The sequence below is a fragment of the Triticum aestivum genome, chromosome 5B, assembly GCF_018294505.1.
Source record: "Triticum aestivum cultivar Chinese Spring chromosome 5B, IWGSC CS RefSeq v2.1, whole genome shotgun sequence".
NCBI classification, from domain to species: Eukaryota; Viridiplantae; Streptophyta; class Magnoliopsida; order Poales; family Poaceae; genus Triticum; species Triticum aestivum.
Window position 1 is genome coordinate 22,311,687 of NC_057807.1, and position 22,066 is coordinate 22,333,752.

Genomic DNA, 22,066 nt, shown 5'->3' on the forward strand with positions numbered 1-22,066 from the left:
GGAATGCCGGCACGGAAATTTCCCTAGCGCCAAATCTCGCTGCGGATAGGGGGGTGAGCTCATGTCGGCCTCCCACCCCGTAAATCTAAAGGTTGATGGCAAATTTTTGCCGTGCCCGCCAAATTTTTTTACGAGTCGGACACGTTTAGGAGTGTGATCGGGCAGTATTTTTCGCACGGACCCGTATTTTAGCGGTTATTTTGCGGGTCGCGGCATTATAGGGGCGGTAGGATGCTCTTATGCCCACTCCCTCCATTTCCCGCCCTTTTTTTTTCCTTCCCCGCTCACTCGAGAACCTTCCTTCCTTCATCGGCTGGCTCCGCCACACACCGCCACCGCCGGCGAAGAGAGAGAGAGAGAGAGCGCAAGGATGTGGGAGTGGCCGCTGTCTCGCTGCTACTAGCTCCTCGTCGGCAAAGGTGACCGCCACGACCTCCTACTGAACCTTCCGCCTGCAGCCGCACCAACCCCTCTCCCCCGCGCCGTCCGTCTCAGCGTTGGATTCGCTTGTTGTTGTGCAGACCACGACCGGCGGCCGCCGGCGGCCAGGCTCATCGAAGCCGCTCACGACGGCGACGTGCGCAAGATCAGTAAGGGCCGCACTGAACCCTCCCCCCTCCCCCATCTCTCCCTCCCTCCGGCGTCCATCTGCTCGCTAGATCTGGCCGTGTTTTGCTACCGTGTGCGCCTCGCCTCCAATCGGTAGACACTGGGGCTTAATTAATTCCCCAGGTTCCTTGGGGGAATAGGCTTTCTCTTGTGATTTAGGTTGGAATGCGATGCTGGGGGCTGAATTAATCCCTCGGGTTCCTTGGGGATGTCAATTTTTGCTTGTGATTTATGTTGGAATGAGATGCTTGGGAATCTCTCGCTGCAGTTCTATTGGGGATTTCTGAACCCCCTTCTTAAGGATCAGTGGCTATTTCTTCCTGATTTGGGCCGGGCTAGTACATTATTGCCATGATTGATGATGATTCATGTCCTAACTAACAGTGCCTCCCCTTTTTGTTGTGTGGAATCAGGAGATTGCAAAGGAGCTGAATGTGCACGGACATGGGATCCCGGTGACAGTGGCCAACACGACCTTCCATGGCATGAATGCGCTGCATGCCGCCGGTGGCCTAGGCTGGCTGCCAGTCTGCCGGCATCTCGCCGAGGAGGTCAAGATGGTGGAGATCGACAAGCCTGACATCTGTCGGGGTAATTCGTTCGTGCCTCTCCGGTCCTAAACTGTATATACAGTAGTTTCTATGGCTTGATTATCTACTTCACCTGCATCATAATACTAGGACATACACCTGTGGAGCATGCCCTTACCGACGGCCACCTTCCTGCCGTCAGGTACCTTCTTGTCGTGGAGCTGATCTGCCCCAGCGATGTAAAGATGGGACCATGTCTACTCTTCTTCATTCAGCTGCAGTTCATGCTGTCAAAAGGATCTTAATTTGGTTTTTAATTCCCTGTGCTGTAAGAATATGCCATAGTTTCATGCTCACAGTCTTGACTACTCTCCTGCTCCCTGCTGGACCTTTTTCTTAATGAGAATTGTTTTGTGCTCGATTTTATTTTACCAAGTGCTCAGCTAACCTAATATAAGTAAAACAAACCTGATCTTTTTCGCTTTTAATGTCCATCAGCGTCTGAACAGTGGTCATTCGTATGATAAGTTTAAACATAGTCGTCACATTAATTTGCATTTCCTGCTTCACGATATGTAAAATAGCCATCTGTCATGTATTGCTACAATTCTTGTTAGGCATTATATTTATCCTTAGTCTGGATGTTTCAGATGTTATTTTTGTGTTAGCCATCTAATCTAGTTTCCCAAGAAATGTCTGCTTAATTAATATGTGATATGCAAGTTTCTCCGGGTATCTATTCATACATTATTTTTTGTATGATTACCATCTTCTTATGGTAGCTGTTTATGGTAATTTGTTCTGTATGTCTGTTCAGGGTAATGTGAACGAACAATTGCTTTCCATCAATAGTTATTGAAACGATTTTGCCCAAAACTGTTCTGCTCATATGCTGTTATGATCTTAAATTTGTTTTCTCCTTTTCTTCAGGGCACTCTGTAATAGTAAAGTTTCTTCTTTCTAGAGGAGCTGATATTGATGCGCTATCTGTTTTTGGGAGACCACTCTCCCTTGCTGTTTTCAGAGGACATGCTAGCACGGTCAAGATCCTTTTGCAGCACAATGCAGATGTAATATTCAAAATCTTCGTTGATCTGTTGTCATTTAATTCCAATTCTTTCTCTTGCTGGCATTTTGTTACACTCTCCAATTGTTCCAACATGCATGTAGTTGATGAGATTATTGGTTGGTGACTAATCATGCAAGTGTGACTTAGTTACCGTTTGGTTTGCAGGTTGCAGGCACGGTTCTGGCAAGATTCCTTTTCTACGACTTAATTGACATACAAAGTTGTGGCAAATATAATCAACCTTCGAAAACCAACCAAACAGGCCTTGCTATAGCTATTAATGTGTGAGCAAACCGTATTAGAGTGTTTTTCAAGTGATTATTTTGTGCGAATGATGATACTAGCATTCCTTCCTTTTACACATCTGCACATATTTCTGTTGGGTTCGTGGTAGTGGTAATTCTGGCTTTAGTTACTCAAGATTGCATCTGTAAATCTAGTTCTGTATAGATCCTAGGGGCATCTGTTGCTTAGCAATATCCCATGCTCATCTATTCGCAAGCTGTTGCTGCCCTTATGTTGCCACCTTGTGCTGTTGTGAAGATGCAATTTCGGATCTTTCTAAAGAATTTCCTAAGGTCAATTATCTAAGTCTGGTTGTGTATGTGTTGTTAGGTAAAATATTGTGATAAGTTACACTCATCTTGTGCAGTTTACCTCGTGGAGATGGAATTTCTGTAAAAATTGTCAGAATTATGATAGCCAATTTGTCATGTATGTTAGTTATACCATAAAAGTTGTGAACGGTTCCACTCAACTTGTACAGTTGATCTTAATTTACAGGATCTGAATAGTCATGGCGATTGATTGCAATCTGATGTTCATTGTCTTGCAGATGAGTTCATCAAGAACGCTGCCTACATTGGCACCCCTGGCAAGGGTATCCTCGCTGCTGATGAGTCCACCGGCACCATCGACAAGCGCTTCGCCAGCATCAATGTTGAGAACGTTGAGGACAACCGTCGCGCCGTCCGTGAGCTCCTCTTCTGCACACCTGGTGCCCTCCAGTAGCTCAGCGCTGTGATTCTCTTTGAGGAAACCCTGTACCAGAGCACCAAGGGTGGCAAGCCCTTCGTCGACATCCTCAAGGCGGGCAATGTCCTCCCTGGCATCAAGGTGGACAAGGGTACCATAGAGCTCGCTGGAACCAACGGTGAGACCACCACCCAGGGCTTTGATGACCTTGGCAAGCGCTGCGCCAAGTACTATGAAACTGGTGCCCGCTTCGCCAAGTGGCGTGCAGTCCTCAAGATCGGCGCCACTAAGCCATCGCAGCTCTCCATCGACCAGAACGCTCAGGGTCTGGCTCGCTGTGCCATCATCTGCCAGGAGAATGGTCTGGTGCCCATTGTTGAGCCTGAGATCCTTGTTGATGGTCCTCATGACATTGACCGCTGTGCTTATGTGACCGAGATCGTCCTTGCTGCCTGCTACAAGGCCCTCAACGACCAGCATGTCCTCCTCGAGGGCACCCTCCTGAAGCCCACCCCTGGATCCGACGCCAAAAAGGTGGCCCCTGAGGTCATTGCTGAGTACACCGTCCGCGCCCTCCAGAGGACTGTCCCTGCTGCCGTCCCCGCCATTGTCTTCCTCTCTGGTGGACAGAGTGAGGAGGAGGCGACCCTGAACCTGAATGCCATGAACAAGCTCCAGACCAAGAAGCCCTGGAACCTGTCCTCCTCCTTCGGGCGTGCCCTCCAGCAGAGCACCCTGAAGGCCTGGTCCGGCAAGACAGAGAACGATGAGAGGGCCAGGGCGGCGTTCCTGGTGAGGTGCAAGGCCAACTCCGAGGCCACCCTTGGCACCTACAAGGGTGGCGCCACCCTCGGAGAGGGTGCCTCGGAGAGCCTTCACGTCAAGGACTATAGAAGCATGGTGGGACCAGTCAGAAAATTAGTGGGAGCAAACCGACATAAGACTATAGCTATATTCTATTTTCTTATGAAAGAAGTATCTTCTCAGCTCTTTTTCCTTATACAAATTCCATCTTTTTGTTGAAACTGACATACTTTGGCATGAAAATGAAGTTCTTTATTTTCTTTTCCAGCCCAACAAGCTAGTTGTCCGTTTGGACCTTTAAGTACGGCATTACAAAAATCTTCTGTATCATGTGTGAAGCTATTGATTCAGGTATAGTATCCTCTGCTTATATTGATTCATCTGTTTGGATTTCTATAGACTGATGTTTGATTTAGCTATCTTTGTATTACCTACTTGAAAACCATATGATTGGCTGGTCTTCTATACTTGCATCTGATAGAGTGCAGCTACTGTCGGTGGTGATAATCTTTTGGAAAAGGTTGCAGAGAAGGGCTTAACTGAAGCTATCAAGTGCTTGTTGGAAGCTGTTGCAAACCCAAACGTTCCTAACACAGTAAGAATGTTCTTTTTGTCACATTCTTGTGTCTTGCTTGGCTTTGTAATTTCAGTAGACTTGTCTTATACAGATATGCTACAGTCGTATGAGTTATGATGTCAGTACAACTACACGATGCTATCTGTAAAATTAAAATAAAAGGCTGCTAAGTTACCTTTTTTTTTTGCATACACTTGCTACTGTTTTGCCATGTCCCCTTCCTGCCACGTCTTTAATTTGGTCACTACATCGACCTATATATGCCATGCGCTAGCACTACATCGACCTATCATGATGGTAGCGAATCAATATGGTTTGCATATCATGTCTAGAACATTGCTTATTTCTTGATGTTGACTATTGCTTTTTTAAAGCCCTCATTGTTCCTTAACAGTTTGGTAGATTGCCAATAGAGTTGGCCGCTCAACTGTGAAAAATTGAAGCGTTGATGGAATCATTAGTCATGTGGAGATGGAAATCAAACAGCTGAGGTATGACACTGTAGCATATTTTGATGCACACCTACGGGAACTTCCCCGTCACGGCAATCACCTAGCAGGGCAGGGCCACGTCGCCGGCATAACATGTTTAGTCGTATTTCGTCGTAGATCATAACTAGTCGATCTATGTGTGTTTCGTGAACTTGCTATGTCCGGTTGGAGGTACTCTAACCTGTTTGTGTATGGAGGTGTTGACAATGGAGTATATATATACTAGTTGATTGTAACATAATGAAGTACTCCCTCCGTCTGGAAAAGCATGTCCCACTGGCATTTTTGCAAAAAAAAAACATGGTCTTTTTGGGAAACAACCCACGGTCCAGCCACACTGTCTGTCTGATACTGCTGTCGCTCACTGGCTCTCGCCCCCGCCGTTTTGCTCCGGCTCGCCGCCGTCGCGCTCTGCTTCAGGCCGCTGCTGCCGTGCACTGCTTTAGGTCGCCGCCGCCGCGCTATGCTCCGGCTCTCCGCTGCCGCGCTCTGCTTCGGGTATTCGCCGCCGCGCGCTGTGCTCCGTCTCGCCACCAAAAACGCTCTGCTCTCGATCCAAAGAAGCCGACGAGTCACCGGATACGGCGTCGGCGAGGCTGTATATGTTGTCGGCGAGGCCGTACGCGCCGGATCCCGACCACCTTGCTACTAAAAGCTTCCCTTGCGAGCTCAAATGAGTACGGCGGCAGCGATGTCATGGAGCAGCACGGGTTGCCTTTTTTCGATCTGGCCCTGCCCGTCCGACGGCGGCGTCCTCCCTGCCGTCTTCCTCGCCCGCACAAGCCGCCAGTATCCTCCGTAGGTATGCTGTCCAGTAGATGGACGGATTGATGGGCCGCTCGTATCCTGCAGGGGAGGAGGTTGCTCTTGGTCACTAGAGGAGCACAGCAGGGGGTTTTTTCACAGTGGAGGCTGTCAGTTAAACTCGAGCTCGATCTTAGGCGGCACATGAGCCGCCTGTTTCCCATCCAAACTTTCTGTCCATGGATATTGATGGAGCGAGCATCTTCATACCCGGATCATGCTCATTGATTCTCAAAAGAGCAGTATGTAGATGCAATGGAGAGAATAGCTGTTGGTACTGTGATGGATATGACTATTGCTGTTTTCAGTAAGGAAATGCATTGTAAGCAATTCTAGTCTGAAACTAGTAGAGCTCTTGGTGATTTACAAATTGCAAGCAAGATGTCTGAAACTAGTAGAGCAAGTGTACTGCTTATTGTAAGATGTCTGAAACTAGTAGAGCAAGTGTAGATGTCTGTAAAAATTCAGTATTGTATCCTGCTGTGAATATAAAGTGTACTGCTTATTGCAAGCAAGTTTAAAAATTCAGTCTAAAAGTCAGTTAACTGAATTTTGACACAGTAGTTAACTGAATTTACTGCCATCTTTACCAAATGCAGTTTACCCATTTGTTGCTTCTCACTTTCTGCAATGTTTGCTAAGATGATTTTTAGTGAAGATGATCTTAGTGGTGATACCTTTTCATTTACACAGATCATTTACACAAACCATGACGTGATCTCAAGCAGTTCTCAGTTCAGCAAGACCAAGTCAGTGGCTCCAGCCCCAGCAAGATCAACATCCCTGGTAAACCTGCTATCTTGAGTAAGTGACGTTCACTTTGTACTCCATGTAACAGGAAAAATGATTACTACTGAGTGAGCAACATCAACAGTGTGTAAGCATTCACAAAAGAAAAAGAGAGTGTGTATGCATATTATTTTCGTATAATGTGTAACTATTTGGTCAATATTTACTTTGATACACATGAAAATATTTAGGAAGATGTTGATAGAGTTCGCATGGAATGATATTTAGTTAGGTTATAGTCAGGTCAATGCAAACATGCCCAAGTGATATTCAGTATACTATAATAGATTAATACAGTATACAATTATGTGCAAGAACTCTAGGATCAATATTCAGTTTAGGAGAAGAATCTTCAAGGACAAACGTGGCATAAATGGTTATGTGCTCCTACTCCACTTTATGAGTATTTTTCTAAACTGCCAAAGACAATTTACTGAAAATGCTAGTAGTATCTCTCACAAGTTAACTTAACTTTGTTCTAATTACCTGAATTTAAACTACAGCTGTACAACAATGAAGCAAATAATCTATTTCATTTAAACTACAGTTGTACAACAATGAAGCAAATAATCTACTGCAATTTGATCTACTGCAAATTACCGAATCAATTGATAGCTACCAATTTGATCTTCATTTGCATAAACCTCGTTGGTGCTCGCACTATTTACTGAAAATAAACCATTATTTACTGAAGATAAACCTGGTTGATCTTCATTTGCATAAACCTGGTTGAGTATTACAGAGCAATTGATAGCAAATTGACCTCGTTAGAATTGAGACAGCAACAGTAACAGTAACAGTTAACTGAACTCTTGTTTTGTAACATTTCTTCAGAGGACATGATCAATTATGTTTCAAACTACAGAGCAAGCAAGGTCCGGCACTGGAGATGAAAAAGCAAGGAGCCCCGTAACTTCTTCTCACGTACAGCAGCACGAGCAGGGGACCTCCGGTGACAGCACACGAGTAGGGGACCTCCGGGCGGCAACAGGAGCAGGGGAGCAGCAGTAACTTGCAGAGGAGCAGCAGAAGGAGCTCGAGCTTGATTTCCAGGACGAGCTTGAGGGAGCTGAGGTCCAGGCGCGCGCAGGTCCTGGGCGTCGGCGGCGGCGCAGATCCTGGGTGGCAGGAGGCGTGCGCGACCCAGGTCCTGGGTGGCGGAGGAGCACGTCCTGGGCGATGGCGGAGCAAGCAATTGGGTGGCGCAGGTCCTGGGCGGCGTTGGCGGCGGGGGAGCAAGCAATTGGGCGTCGGAGGAGCACGTCCTGGGTGGCGCCAGCGTAGGTCTTGGGTGCCGACTGGCCCTGGCGACGGGCGGAGGAAGAACGGCAACCTGTTTGTAACAGATTTAAAGCTACGAGAGCGTTTTCGCAAAATTCGCAGTACAATAAGCTGGAGACAAGCTTTTCGGGATGGAGTAGTACTCAGACGTTACGATATGTAGGCAAACATGTTTGTCAGCAACATACATACAGTTTGTATTCTTTGACTGCATCGGCAGTCATGTACTTACAAGTAAAGAATAGAATCAAGGGGAATAAAGGGCATCCATCGCTCAGGAATAAGCAATTCATACTCCTACTAGATCCTATGATTTGTACTCCTACACTAGAGCTATATATATCCCTTGTATCCTATGATTTGCGCCGGTCTTTTGGAGCTCGCTAAAAGATAGAGCGTCGATCGGTTTAGCATTCTCAGCTTTCGGCTGACACTACACCATCAAGTGATCTGCACTACTTGCTTCCGGTACCTTCACCTCCGGCGGCGCCTACGGCTGGGAGGAGGAGGAGGAGGAAGACGCGGAAAGCGTGGACGACGAGGGCGGGCACTGCGCGGACGGCGCAAGTCACACCAAGTTTGATTCGCAGCGTGAAGCTGCTCTGCGGCGGCTACGGCCAGGACGGCAGCGGTGGCCTGTTCAGCCGCAGCTGCGGCGGCGGCCTCGTCACGCGCGGTAGCCAGGAAGGCGAGGAGGTGCTGGGGGGCCACGAAGTACGAGTGGTCGTCTAGCAGCTTGCCGTGCAGGACGCCGATGACCTCTCCGGCGAGGCTGAAGAGCGGGGCGCCGGAGGCACCGTCCGTGCACCCGATCTGGGCCTCGAGCAGGCTCATGCTGTAGCCGGCCGCGTTGCCGCTGAAGTCGGCCGCCAGTCTGACCTCGCACTGGGTGCCCACGTAAAAGAGGTGAATCAGATCACTCGGCCATGCGAGCATCATGCACGGGTGGCACGGCTGGAGAACGTCGCTGAAGTGGAGCTCCGGGTGTTGGCCCTGGGCAAAGCACGATCTGCCTCTCCCTGTGCATCCCTGCCCCCACCGTCAGCGCCCTCAGCGCGACGTCGCTGACGTACGCCGTGAGCACCATGCAGTCCATGGCGCAGTCGATGGAAGAAGCCCATGCCTGGAAGGAGACCCTGGGCCCTCGCCGGCCCCTGGCGAGCCAGTCTAGCTCCGCGTGCGGGCAGTAGAGCTCGATCTCGTAGAGCTTGTTGACGGTGTCGGCGTCGATAGGCTGCCAGTCTCCATGATACACATGCTCGATCAGATGAGAGACGGTGAAGACCATGATCTTGACCCTGCCGCCGGCCGCCTCTCCGACGGTCCCAACCGCGAACCCGGTGGCGTTATGGATGACGCCTTCTTTAAGAGCTGCGGCCAGATCCTTGCCCTCCTTGCTCTGTGCTGTTCCGGCGAGGTCTTTGATCTCCTTCCTTGCGTCTTTCCCTCTCGGCCGCATCTCAACGAAGAAGATCGAGGGCTTGGCCGCCACGATCACGGGAAACCAGTTGGGCGCCGCCATGCCGGCTGCAACTACCTACAATAAGCGGAGGAGCGGGCAGAGGAAAAAGTTGAGAAATGGCTCGATTGATTGCAAGTCTCCTCCGAAATCGAGATGAACAAGAACCCACGAAAGCCATCGCTTTGAACGAATCGAAAGGGGATCACAAAACAGATCTAGCTAGGGTTCGTCGCCACACCACGGACGCCGCGCGTGCAAGATCGATCGAATTCACGCACCTCCGCCCGCCGGTCTCCTCCGCATCCGCGTCCGCGTCCGTACCGGCCTCCTCCGGGCTCCGGCAAGACCCCTCGCAGGTCTTGATCCTGGTCCTCCGCGTGGCGGTGCTTCGCATCGAGTTGCCGCCGCCGCCGCGCGCCTGGTACGTCTGGGTTGGTTCGATCGCTTCGTCGCTGCCCTTTGGGCCCGCTAGGTATATTAATAGCTGGCGATCGGAGGGATTGGGCGGCTTAGGGTTTCGTAGCCGTTGCCTTTTGGATTGAACTAGGGCGCGCGCCGCCGGCCGCACGGCTAGTTGCTTCGCATTTTTTCTTTCCTTAGAAAAAGGAAGAGCACGCCTCTAGTTATTTTTTTTTCCCATCAAGCCTCTAGTTACTTTCATCTCTAATAATAATATAACACTAGCTGTAAAAAAAATACTATCATTATACCGTTGAACGAATCTGACCGGGGCAACACCCCGGACACACCATCAAACTCCAGATCTGACACCACACCACGACTAAAACGCAGGAGGAGGAAACCATACCTGCTATCCACGAACCACGAACCCAACACACGTTCCGTCTTTCAGATGTCGTCGATGCAGACCGCATTCTGCATCCGCTCCTAGACTACCTCCCAAGCTTCGTGCCGATGCTGGAGCAAACGCCGTCGCAACGGCGGAGCTCGAGGACACAGGTCCATCACGAGGATGCCGCCGCCGCACCATCATTGCTTGAACAGACTGGTTTGCAAATCCATCCCCAACCATAGGACTGATGTCCTCGTCAGGGAAGGATCCGAAAAATCTTTATTCAGTGCCATCATCTTCGTCGCCGAAGCCAAAGCGATGAACAACCTAAAAAATGTAGACTACAAGGAAGTAAAGATCCACACACGTGTATCCGGCGAACCCCTCGCCGGCGGAGGGGAGCCGCTGGAGGACGGCGTTGTACCTCAGACGGGTGAAACCGAAAACTAGCTTTCTTAAGAGAATAATTGGTCGCCAATCAAACGACAGATTATTACATTATTGTAACTCTTCAAAAATACAGGATAGTTTTTTTCATACCACGGACCAAAGCTTCGGCACGCATAGTTAAAGCATGTCAACCCAAGGAAAAGAACCCTTAACGAAACTATTTTCCTTGGATGATGTTTCTTACATACGTAGTATCACATACATCCCAAACTAAAATTTTTGTCTGTTCGAGCACAATGACTGGGTTGCCTGGTTTCCGGACATAGTGAATGCTTCTTTTCATTCCAAAATAGTATTCGGAAACACCCCACCATTTTGGTTCGGAGATTAAAGCCGAAGTCTGCGATGACAAACTTTCCACATGTTCGGCTGAAGATTCAGGTTGATCATAAAGTACATTAATACATTGAATAAAATACCTATTCCTTATCTATTCCATCTATTAGACTGTCTAACCTACAGTCTTCCTGTGAATTTTTCGCAGCTATCATTACTTGGTCATACACCAAATTCAATGGAATTTCTTTCTCATCTCGTCCCTGTGGTCCCATTCGGGCCATATGATTCGGATCTAGCTTGGTGAAGTGTGTTTTCACCATAGCACAGGCTTCTCGTGCGCCTTCACGGCAGGCGGACGTCTTTCATAGCTCAAAGCGGCGCCGTGCGCCATTGAACAGGTTTGCCAAGCCCTCTCGCCTTGAAATCTGGATACTTATTCTTCTGGCCGACTAGTTAACAGACATGCAGCAACAGAGTTATGACATTCCGAATTATGGACTAAACATGAGCCCCTATGGTGGTTTTAAAAAGACATACCAAACATGTCGCCCTTCAACTTCTCATTTTCTTTCTGAGCGGCCGATAACTGAGCCTTTAAGCTCTCTATCTCTTCGGATTGTTTGTCTTTCTCCTCCTCGTGTTTTTTCTTCTCCGACGTACTCATTGCGGCCTTTTTCATTTCCGCCAGTTCGGCGGTGGCGGCATTTAGCCGCGTCTGGTTTATCTTCAGCTCCTGGGATAGCGCAGTATTCTTCTCTTTGAAAACCTGTCATATTGATCCTTAAATCGGTTTGCTTCACCGTTTCAAGTCTCGGGGGCTACTGACATACAACTATCAAAATTGCATAAACTTTTACCTGTATATCCTTTGAGAATAGCTGACTGACTCCGGCAAGTCCATCTCGAGCGGCTCGGATATATGCATCCATCAAACTGAGTGCGGTAAACTCTTGCTCAGAAAAGGCCGGAGCGTGCATGGCCTCTTTCAGTCGACGGTGATTCATCACACTCTCCACCTCGGAATTCATGACAGATACGTCATCCAAATCCTCATGAGGCGGCGGAACTGGCATTGCATCGGCCCTCGTCCTAGTTGGTGAGTCCGGCACCGGATTGGCTGACATTTGGCTAGCAGGGCGTTTTCCCACAGTCTGCCGCGTGTTTCTCTTGAAATCAAGGATAAAAAGGGATTTTAAGCAATCCGAACTCATGCCCAGGCATGTATTAAGCGGACATACTCTTGGAAGACTGTGAGGTTTCTACGACGCTCCCGGTATCCTTTCGTTTTGAACGACTACCCTGCATAGGGGCCGCCCTTGAGGAGGTGCGGTCTGCCGAGCGCTGATCCTATTATGTCCGGATCAGTATAATAGACAAAGGTCCAAGTAGGGACTTGTTTTTAAAAGGGCCCTTCGAATACTTACGATGGAGAAGGGATAGGGGCGGGGGTAGTCAGCGGTGATAGCCACTTCCAACCTGTCAAGTCTCGCTTGATAAAATACCCCATCATCGAACTCTATGTATATATCCGAATCCTCGCAGAAGCCAGGGTCTCCGTCGTGATTGTGATCCTCTGGCTGTGGGGCAGGACAGTGAACGTCCTCGATCATCTTCCTCCATGAATGTTTTAACAAAGAACAAATTGGATTAGCATGCCGTTACAGCAATAAGGCAGCACAGGCAATCGAAATCTTACCCATTCAATAGGGTTGTACATGGAGTAACCTTCCCGACAGTTTAAGCGAAGGAAGTCTTCCTTTTCGCTCTTCTATAGATCGATCAAGATCATGGCCAGTTCGGCCGGGGTATCCGGACCCTTGCGTTTGTAACGAGATGTGTCGTCCTCTCTGTTGTAGCACCATAAAGGAGTTACTCTGGACTAGAGAGGCTGGACGCATCTTTTTATTGCAATGGCCATAACCTCGATTATCGAGAGTTTGGTATTGGCCAATAATCTAACCTCGCTGACTAACCTTTTTATTTTCGCACTGTCCTCCTCCTTGGGACTTCGGGGGCGCCAGTTGAGGCGCTTCCTTAGAGGAGCGTTGGAAAATTCAGGAAGGCCACGCCGAACTGGGTCCGGTAGTGGGACATCGTCCATATAAAACCACTCCGAAGACCACTGTGGGTATATTTCTTTGGGAGTTCCAACGAGGTATCCGGATCCATCTGTACGCCATACTTCGGCACCGTCCACTTCAAATATAGAGCATCCTCGATGGCGGGGAACGAGGCAAAATAACTTTCTCCATAGTTCAAAATGGGCCTCGATGCCTAAGAACAGTTCGCAGAGGGCAACGAAACCTGAGATGTGCAGAATCGAACCTGGGGTAAGGTTGTGCAGTTGACTGTCGTAAAAATCCAATAGACCCCTGAGAAAGGGATGGATTGGAAATCTTAGGCCCCGCAACAGGAATGGGACGAAGCACACCCTCTCCTCCTTATTGGAGTTGGGGAAATTTTCGCTCGAAAGGAGACTAGATCTGTGAGGGGAATATAGCCCTGCGTCTGGAGTCGACTCGACAGGAGATGAGGCACCGAGTAACTCCGCCAATCGCCCTCTTGAGGGCCATGGGGGCGTGAAGAAGAGCCTGGGGCACTGGACATGTTGGAAGGCTTTTTCGTATCTAAACTTGGCAGTTTTTCTTTGCGCAGTGTGAAATGGCATTTGGGGATCTGACCACCTTATATATAGATGCCGCCCGTGCGTGATAAGGGGCTTATTTGCAAAAAAAAATATGGACCGTTCGCATTCGCCCGGCGCGTGGAAATCGAGGCAACAACAGGAAGGAATCATAAAGGCATAACATAGAGGACAAAACAAGACTGTCGTCAATCCGAAGTATAATGAAGAACCCGCCTTGCAAAGCCTAGACATAAGCCGGATACTACGTCGTCATTGAAGGCAAGTTCGAGGGTTACTGAGGGAGACCTGGATTTGGGGGTCCTTAGGTGTTTGGCCTATTCGATACGGGCCGGGCTGATGGGCCGTGAAGATAAAACGGAAGATTATCCCCCGTATTCGGGTAGGACTCCTGAATACGTGGACGGGAAGATTGGAGTCCGGATGTACTGTTTCCTTCCTTTGTAAACCGACTCTGTACCCCTTTGGTGTATATATAAGCCGGAGGGTTTAGTCCGTAGAGGCTATCTGAATTTACATAGGCTAGACAGCTAGGGTTTAGCCATTACGATCTCGAGGTAGATCAACTCTTGTAACCCCTATACTCATCAAAGACAATCAAGCAGGAAGTAAGGTTTTACCTCCGTCAAGAGGGCCCGAACCTGGGTAAACATCGTGTCCCCTTTGTCTCCTGTTACCTTCGATCCTCAGACGCACAGTTTGGGACCCCCTACCCGAGATCGGCCGGTTTTGACACCTACAGTAGGCGTCTGCTGCTGGTGGAGGATCTTGGTCATCGGCGGAGGTGGAGCTGTGGTCGACGCCATCGTCAGAGTCAGAGTCGAAGAGGACGATCAACCCGTTCATCCGACGGATGGCCCTGTCCTGCTGCCACTTCAACTTGGCCACCCGAGCCACCTCCGTCGTTGCCTCCTTCGCCTCGCCCTCTGACTTCTCTATGGCAAGCCAGAGCGCCTTTGCGTTCTTCCACCGTAGGCGGCGAGCGACTGGCGGTAGACCCAAGCGAGGAGACGCTCATCCTCGTCGGGCTCTGCCGGCATCCCGCGACGGTGGCGCATGGACGGCTCCGTGGCGTCCCTCTCCCTTGCCCGCTGCCTCTCCCGGCGGGCAGCGCGCACCTCCGATTCTCGAGTGCACGTGCGGGTCGGCGGCACGTGCACTAGCAACCACCGTTGCCCGTGCGGTGCAGCGGACTGCGCGGGAAGGGGACGACGCAGGGGCGAAGTGGACTGCGCTGCCTTGGTTCAGCTGTGCGCGAGCTGAGAAGGGCCAGCTTCGGCGTCCGTGTTGTGCCGACGATCCGAAGCTGCCCTCCGTGTCCACCTTGGACTGCTCCAAGGCAATGCGGAGGGCAAGCTCCTCCTTGGCGCCGAGGTCGGAGCCAGAGTGGCTGTCGGAGCTCGACATTATGCCGGGTTGGATCGGATTCGGAAAGGGGAAAGGGAAGGATGGAGCGAGAGAGGAGAGTAAGTGAGCTAGGGTTCCGAGCGAGGAGCCGGGCTAGAGTTTTTTGTGGGATAGCCGTGGGGTCGGTGGTGGGCCGGGTCTGTCGGGTCCAACGTGATGGACGCGTATATCCGCGCTACATTTGAGCTGGATATGAGAGGCGCTAGACAGCCGAATGTTTGAGACTAATTTGAGACGCCTGGGTGGTTTGGTTTTTTGTGAATGACCCGTCTGCCTGCCTGGATGTTTGGGACGGGATTGAGTTGCCTGTTCTTATTATCATGCATGACAAGCCGACATCCTCATTGGCAGCAGCAATGTCTATAGTCAGCAAAAAGATAGCGATTTTTTTAGAAGACTAGAACAATGTTCATGCGTTGTAACGGGATACACATATTTTAATACATAACTTGTGATTTGCCTGTCAATATTAATGCGATTATGTAAATAAATGTTCATCAAATCTGACCGTGAATTATCTTATATTTTGATTAGAAATTTGGTAAATAAATTAAGGTGATTGATTATTACATATATGTAAGGTCGAACGAAGAGGTGATAGAAAAATAGGTGAAATGGAAACCTCATGTTTTTTTGGAGAGAGAGAGAGAAAGACAGCGATTTATGAACCCCATGTTTTTTTTAGGGGATATGAACCCCATGGTGAACACCGCATCATCTTTGCGAAGTGCCCATACACACACTCTAGCTGGACTGGCCCATTGCCGCAGCGGTGCACTGTTGGAATAGGAAGGGTTTACCGGGCCAGAGTCCATGGGTAGCCCAGGTCGATTCCGTGACGGAAACAACACCGCAGTACAGCTCCTCGCCGGGCCAGTCTATATATATACATACAAGAAAAATAAAGATTTGAAAGAAGAGGGTAAACACTCCTCGACGCGAGCCGCCTCGATCCCCAAACCTTTCGACGATGCCGAAGGCCGGCAAGCGGCGCACAAGGGGGAACCCGGACACAGAGAGGGAAGCGAAGAAGAAGACGACGACGAGGAGAAGCGTGGCAGAGGATCGAGGATTGATGTTCGCGGCCTTCGAGAGTGAAAAAGCCCAACCCCGACCAAAATTAGGTAACCCAACCTCCGCTCGATTCCCCTCCTTATCACGACATGAGTAGTACTAGTATTGATGTTTATTTTCTCTGTATGTAATGTATGTAGATCCTGTGTACGACGACGACGTTGCGGTCGAGTCCTCGTCGGAGGAATCCTCGTCTCCACCTAGCCCTCTGATGTACAGACCCTACATACCCGAGGAGCTAGCTGATGACCCGGACGTACGTGCCGCCTTCAAGCTCGCCAAAACCGAATATCATGCAGATAGAGGTAAAGCTTGATTATTTTTCCCTCTTTGTGTTGCTTTGTACTCCCTCCGTTCCAAAATAGATGACTCAACTTTGTACTAACTTTAGTACAAAGTTGAGTCATTTATTTTGGAACGGAGGGAGTATATAATAATGCAGGGTGAAAGCCTGTTTCGAGAGAATTTTTTCCTCGCTGTCATCATGTCGTTAACCTGACACTAACCTACATAATTTTCGCTCTGTTATATATGTAGCTTGTCGGTCAGCTGTCTTCGATCACCACTCTTCTAGTTCGTGCCTGTCCAACGACAACCCACACCTTCTTCATATCCGTGAGGCTGCAAAGGATGCAGTGCTTCTTGCCGCCGACTCTATCATCAGCCTCTCGTCATTTCTCGGTATGTAACAAAACATATAATTAATATTTTCTAGGACATCGACAGTGTTCTGACTTTCAGTTTACTTCAATGGCAGACGCAGATGACGATGAGCCGTTGAATACGTGTTGTGGTTTGTGGATTCAACATGACATCAAAAAGAAAACCGCCGTGGTTTTGACGTCCGCGCATCTGATTCGCGCAAAGGATCCATCCATCAGGAACCCGTGGATGCTCGGGTCGACATGCGAATACCATCGCGAGGCTGAGGTGAGCTTCTTAACAATATTCACTGGTGTTTCTTTCTTTTCTTTGTTTCATCTCAAAATTTAATAATTTGTAAGGCCTCGAATTTAATTATCGGTTACCAATTAAAATGGCTCATCTCTTCTATTTCCATACAAGAAAAGTGAAATGGTACTTATTTATACCCTGTACTTGGAAAAAGAATTGATTCAGTGTGTGGGCATTCAGCTTAATTTCTCGAAGATGGTTCCGTCAAATACTATGAAAATTCTCTCGGGGTCATAGTGTCATAATTTTTGTGCTTGTCTTTTCAGGTCATTGTTCACTTGTTGGACGGCGAAACTGCAGTAGCCAGTCTCCTCTACCTCCAGGAGCACTATGAATTTGCTCTTTATGAGGTTGTAGTGGACAAACCGGTTCAGTTGTCCACTTTTAACGACAACGTGCATTCTGGTCAAGACGCTTTCCGACTTGGAAGAGATGAAAGTCTTGATCTAAGGATAACACATGGTAGGGTGGAATATAAAATTCCAACCCGTCACGAGAGAGGTCACTACATGTATTTTTCCCACGATGAGCATAAAAGTGTACGTGCTATGATTTAATTCTAACTTTTTGTTGTGTATTCTTTGTGCTGCTATTTTGTTAGTACAGATTATAATGTTTGTTATCGTCACTGTGTTGTAGTTGCATGACGATGGAGGCCCTGTCATTGACTTAGACGGCAAGGTTGTGGGAATGGTTCACAATCAATTCAAAGAGACCTTTTTACCTTCTTCTATATTGCACAAGTGCTTGGATTCTTGGAGAAAGTTGAAGTACGACCCTTAATTCTCAATTTCTCTTTATCAGTACTATTAATTTAGCTAATGCACTCCCTTATATATTTTAACTCATGCCATACAATTGAACAACTACAAAATTATGTTTGGATTGTGATTGCTTAACAATTATTACATTTGGATAAATTGCTAAAATGTGATTTAGAAAAATCATTACGTGAGGTCTATGTGCTACAAAATGTTTCTAACACTAGAGAGAAAATGTGTTTTTTGGTCACCTTACCAATTTTTTTGTGTCTTACAAACTATTCCGATCCAGGGTATAGGAACTAAATTTGGTGTGAAGGTTCAGTTTTTCTATTTAACTTAGTGGCCCATTTTTCTGGCTTAATCCTCTTTTGAGCACGACATAAACTAATGTCTTGTTATGGTTTTAGTTGCATAATGTTCTTGTCTAAGTTTTGTGTGATGTGATACTCATTTGGTATCGATTCTACTGAAATATGTTGTTTTATTTTAACATGAGTCTATAAAGCGACTACAATCTTAATGATTATATTTGGTATAGGTGCATCCCTCGTGCCCACCTTGGAATGACCTTTACTCCCATCAAGCTTCTAGATCCTATTTGTATTGAGAGGATGAGGCGTAAGCATAACATTGCATCTGGTCTTCTTGTTGAACAGGTATATTTGGTGATGTTTAACATTGTTTATTTTCACACTTGCTATTAGTTTTTCCTAAAAAATGTTCCTCATATGCATATTATTGTTTAATGACGATCGATTAAATTTTAGGTGTCAAAAGAATCGAATGCTGAGAAACTTGGAATCCGCATGGGTGATGTTATTGAACGCTTCAATGGAGAGTGTATTTCTAATACAACTGAGGTAATATGTTTTAAGTAAAATAGAAAAGGAGTTTTTTTATGTGTCACTTTGTGATCTTGACTTTTGTAACTTTTTAGTTGGAAAAGATGTTGCTGGATATAGGCGGAGACCATTTTGATCAAGCAAAAGTCTTAAAGACCGAAACAGATCTTCGAGTAAGTTACTATTATGTTTTAACTATGGAATGCTTAAATTTATGTTGACTATAGCAATTTGAAATAATATTGTTTAATTTACAGATTCAAATATTTCGTGCCACAAAACGTTGCCGAAGAGTTAGAAATTTGACCGTAACTGTATCGGATCGTGGAGAGGACATCATAGAAGGTAACCATCTTCTTAACGTGGTAGTTGATTTTTTGTTATGATGGCTTTTCAGAATTTCTTGAATTCTTCCTGCCCCTTGTTTCATGGAATGTAAATATAATGTGAGAATCACCAATATACCTGGTGTATTTAATTGAACCTTGATGCTTTTATTTGTGTAGGCACTTACCCTATTACTGATGGCCTTTGGAGATGAGTGAATCAACACATACATTTCGAGCAACTGATTCTTTCATGGAGCAAATGGAATTAACCCGATGCCAATTATAGACATAAGTTTTGGGTTATTTTTGTGTATCACCAGTCAAAAACTTAGAATTATGCTTCCTTTTTTTAGTGTAATGCATGGAACGTGGAAGCAACATGGCTGCAGTAGAATCTAGCCACTTCTTTTGAGTTTTGTGAGACTCACATCTTGTACGACGTGGATGATGGACTGAACTTGGTAATTATGCTAGAATTAAATGTTTGGCACAAGACTAGTATATTTATATAAAAATTTATATGTATGCGAACAAACATTATGAGCATTGACTGATCTCAGACAATATTTTGGTTGCCACTCCTAATTTGTGCCCACGGCTGGGCCGATTCATGGTGGTAAATTCGCTTGCCAATAATTTGGCGCACCCATGTTTTGTAAGGCCTGGTGCGGATGAAATCCAACGGGTCCATAAGCTTGCTGGGCAGGATAAAAGTGAACAAGAATGCACGGGGTAAAACGTATAAGCTTTAAAGTGATCCTTCTTTAGAATATTGTGCTCAAATCACAAGCTAACACATATAATAATGGGAAAAGCTCTCCTTCACCCGACCGATCACTCGCGCCGCATCTGCCGGCTCCGTGTCTGTCGGATCGTCTGTTGATCGGATGGACGAAAGCCTTCCCGCTTCCGCGTGACGCGCCTGCGTTTTCAGAGTCATTGTTTCAGTATAGTTATTCTTGCAACTGACCATCTCTATCGACTCTATCAACTGACCAGCTCTATCGACTGAGAGGGCTAGGGTACGCGGCTGGATTCGGGAGGGGAGGGCGGCGGCGTGGGGCGGCGGCGGCGTGCGGCGCGGGGCGTTGGGCAGCGGGGGCGGCGGCGCGGGGCGTTGGGCGGCGGCGCATATCCTCCGCGGTGGCGACGACGACGACGGGTTCGGCGGTGGCTGACAGGTATGGATCGGGCAAGCCTCCCCCCTCCCCCCGAACAAGATGCTCCCACCATGTCGGCTCCACCCAGGCTGCTGTTCGTCCCGCCTACCGCGTGATACATTTCCGCCGCGATCTATTACTGTTCGCTGTCGGGTCCCAACCTGCACTGATTTGATTTTGTTTTTCCTGTTCGATTGCTTGAGCACGCATTTTCCCGAAGGAACGAAACGGCGTCAGAATTGTAGAACACACGTATGGTTTTGCATCGGATATGTTTGTTAGGTTGCTGAAATGTTAGTTCAGTTATTTTCTACTGCAAATTAGCGCACGTGCTCTCACCTAATTAGGCAAAAGTAGGTGTTCATTTTTGTTGTCGTTGCGTTGGAGGTGGCGAAACTTCTGAGATTATGAACCTCCTGTCGCCTGCATCATCTGTATCTGGCGTGGTAGCTTCTCTTTGGCTGCCTGCATTTGTAGAAAACTAGTCAGATAATGCAGCTGACCAACAAGCCAGTCAGACTAAATTTTCAGAATTCTGAATCAAAACAGACGAACTACATTCAGTTTATAAGACCTCTCAAGCTTAAATTCAAACAACCCTTTCAAGCTGGACTGAAACTTCTAAAACAGAATTTAGAGCCACCAACTCGTTGCAGAATTCAGACAACCCCTTTTGAAGCTTAAATTCAGTTAACACTAACAGCAGAACCAAAAGCGACTAAAATAGAATTCAGAGCCTGATCAACTAGTTGCAGAAACCACTGCATTTTCGCGAAATGCATGATCAACAGCCCTTCGTTGGACTGAAACTCAAGCAGTCAACTCGCATAGTTCTGAAAGCTCATAGGTGTGTTTCTGAATTTGTGGAGCGTGTAGTTTCTATAGGATCCCCTTGTTTCATTTTTCTGAATCTACTGTTCGAATACTCATGCAGTTATCCAGTTTGTTTTTTCAGATAAACATATATGTTATTTCTTTTTAGTTCCAAGCTTCTGTAGCTCATGCAGTTATCCAGTTTGTAGTTTCAGAGAAATATATATGTAATTTCAGAAACAATAGCTATATTTCAGAGAAACTTACCTTTCTGAAACTAGTTAGTAGGTTATGTCTGTAGCTTATGTAGCTTATGTTTCTGCAACCTATGCAACATTAGTAGTACAGAAACACTCTCCAACACTAGTAGTAAAGAAACATTCTGCAACACTAGAATCATTTCTTTGTGAAATCATATTTTTCTGCAACAGTGCCTTTTCTGTTTGCTAGTAGTTTCTAATTATGTGTTCTTCTTGCTGTGTATGCTCAGGCGACAATCTTCTTGCTCAACTTCCGGAAGTACATTGCGGCGAAGCTTTTCAAACACCCACAAAACACCCTCAGCGCAGAGGATGAGTTCCAAGCCCTGCTGAAAAAGTCGTAGATTGAAGTCAACCGTCGACCGCAACAAGACCTAGCTAGTAGTTTAGGCCTCTTTTTTTCGGTGCATGTGTGTGCGACATGTTTGTAACCGAGCTCTCTAGTAGTCGATGGAACTAAAGCTTTTTGGAGAAGAATGTGTCATACTGGGGCATGCCTCCTTTTCCCTCTTCTTTTTTGTATGCTGGAGCTTTATTGATGCAACCATTTGTCGCTAATGTTCCGGTGTTGCACAACTATATACATTGTAGACATGATAAATAAAATGGTAGTTACTGTTCCTGATGTGTGTTTCATATCAAGTTTTTTTGTTGCACACTGGTGTATCATTTTGGTGTATGGGAGCACTTGTTGCATGATAAATCTTTCAATGGCAACAAAATATTCTATATCCATTGTGTCTCTGTAACATGATCCTTTTGATCTATATTATACTCTAGCAAAATCAACATATGAATACATGTTCCTGTAACAACACCAAGTGAAAGGTACTTCATGTAAGATTTATGTTTTTCCTGTAACCTTAATACATTAGCTATTTTTCATGGATGCATCCCTGGAACATC

General features: G+C 47.1%; 2 protein-coding genes and 1 pseudogene across 2 annotated transcripts; 2 read left to right on the plus strand and 1 right to left on the minus strand.

Annotated features, from left to right (window-relative positions):
- Positions 1–266: 266 nt before the first annotated feature.
- On the plus strand, positions 267–8,206 carry LOC123110181 (fructose-bisphosphate aldolase 1, cytoplasmic-like; annotated as a pseudogene).
- Positions 8,207–8,354: 148 nt separating this feature from the next.
- On the minus strand, positions 8,355–9,868 carry LOC123110182 (uncharacterized). The gene is made up of 2 exons (XM_044530657.1): positions 9,670–9,868; positions 8,355–9,466 (listed from the first exon to the last, which is right to left on the minus strand). The coding sequence occupies exon 2, from the start codon at positions 9,449–9,451 to the stop codon at positions 8,846–8,848; it is 606 nt and encodes a 201-aa protein (XP_044386592.1). The 5' UTR covers positions 9,452–9,466; positions 9,670–9,868; the 3' UTR covers positions 8,355–8,845.
- Positions 9,869–15,891: 6,023 nt separating this feature from the next.
- On the plus strand, positions 15,892–19,410 carry LOC123115501 (probable periplasmic serine endoprotease DegP-like). Its single transcript, XM_044536648.1, has 11 exons — positions 15,892–16,088; positions 16,179–16,343; positions 16,576–16,719; positions 16,796–16,968; positions 17,259–17,531; positions 17,632–17,762; positions 18,295–18,412; positions 18,524–18,616; positions 18,694–18,771; positions 18,856–18,943; positions 19,105–19,410. The coding sequence occupies exons 1-11, from the start codon at positions 15,935–15,937 to the stop codon at positions 19,137–19,139; spliced, it is 1,452 nt and encodes a 483-aa protein (XP_044392583.1). The 5' UTR covers positions 15,892–15,934; the 3' UTR covers positions 19,140–19,410.
- Positions 19,411–22,066: the final 2,656 nt, after the last annotated feature.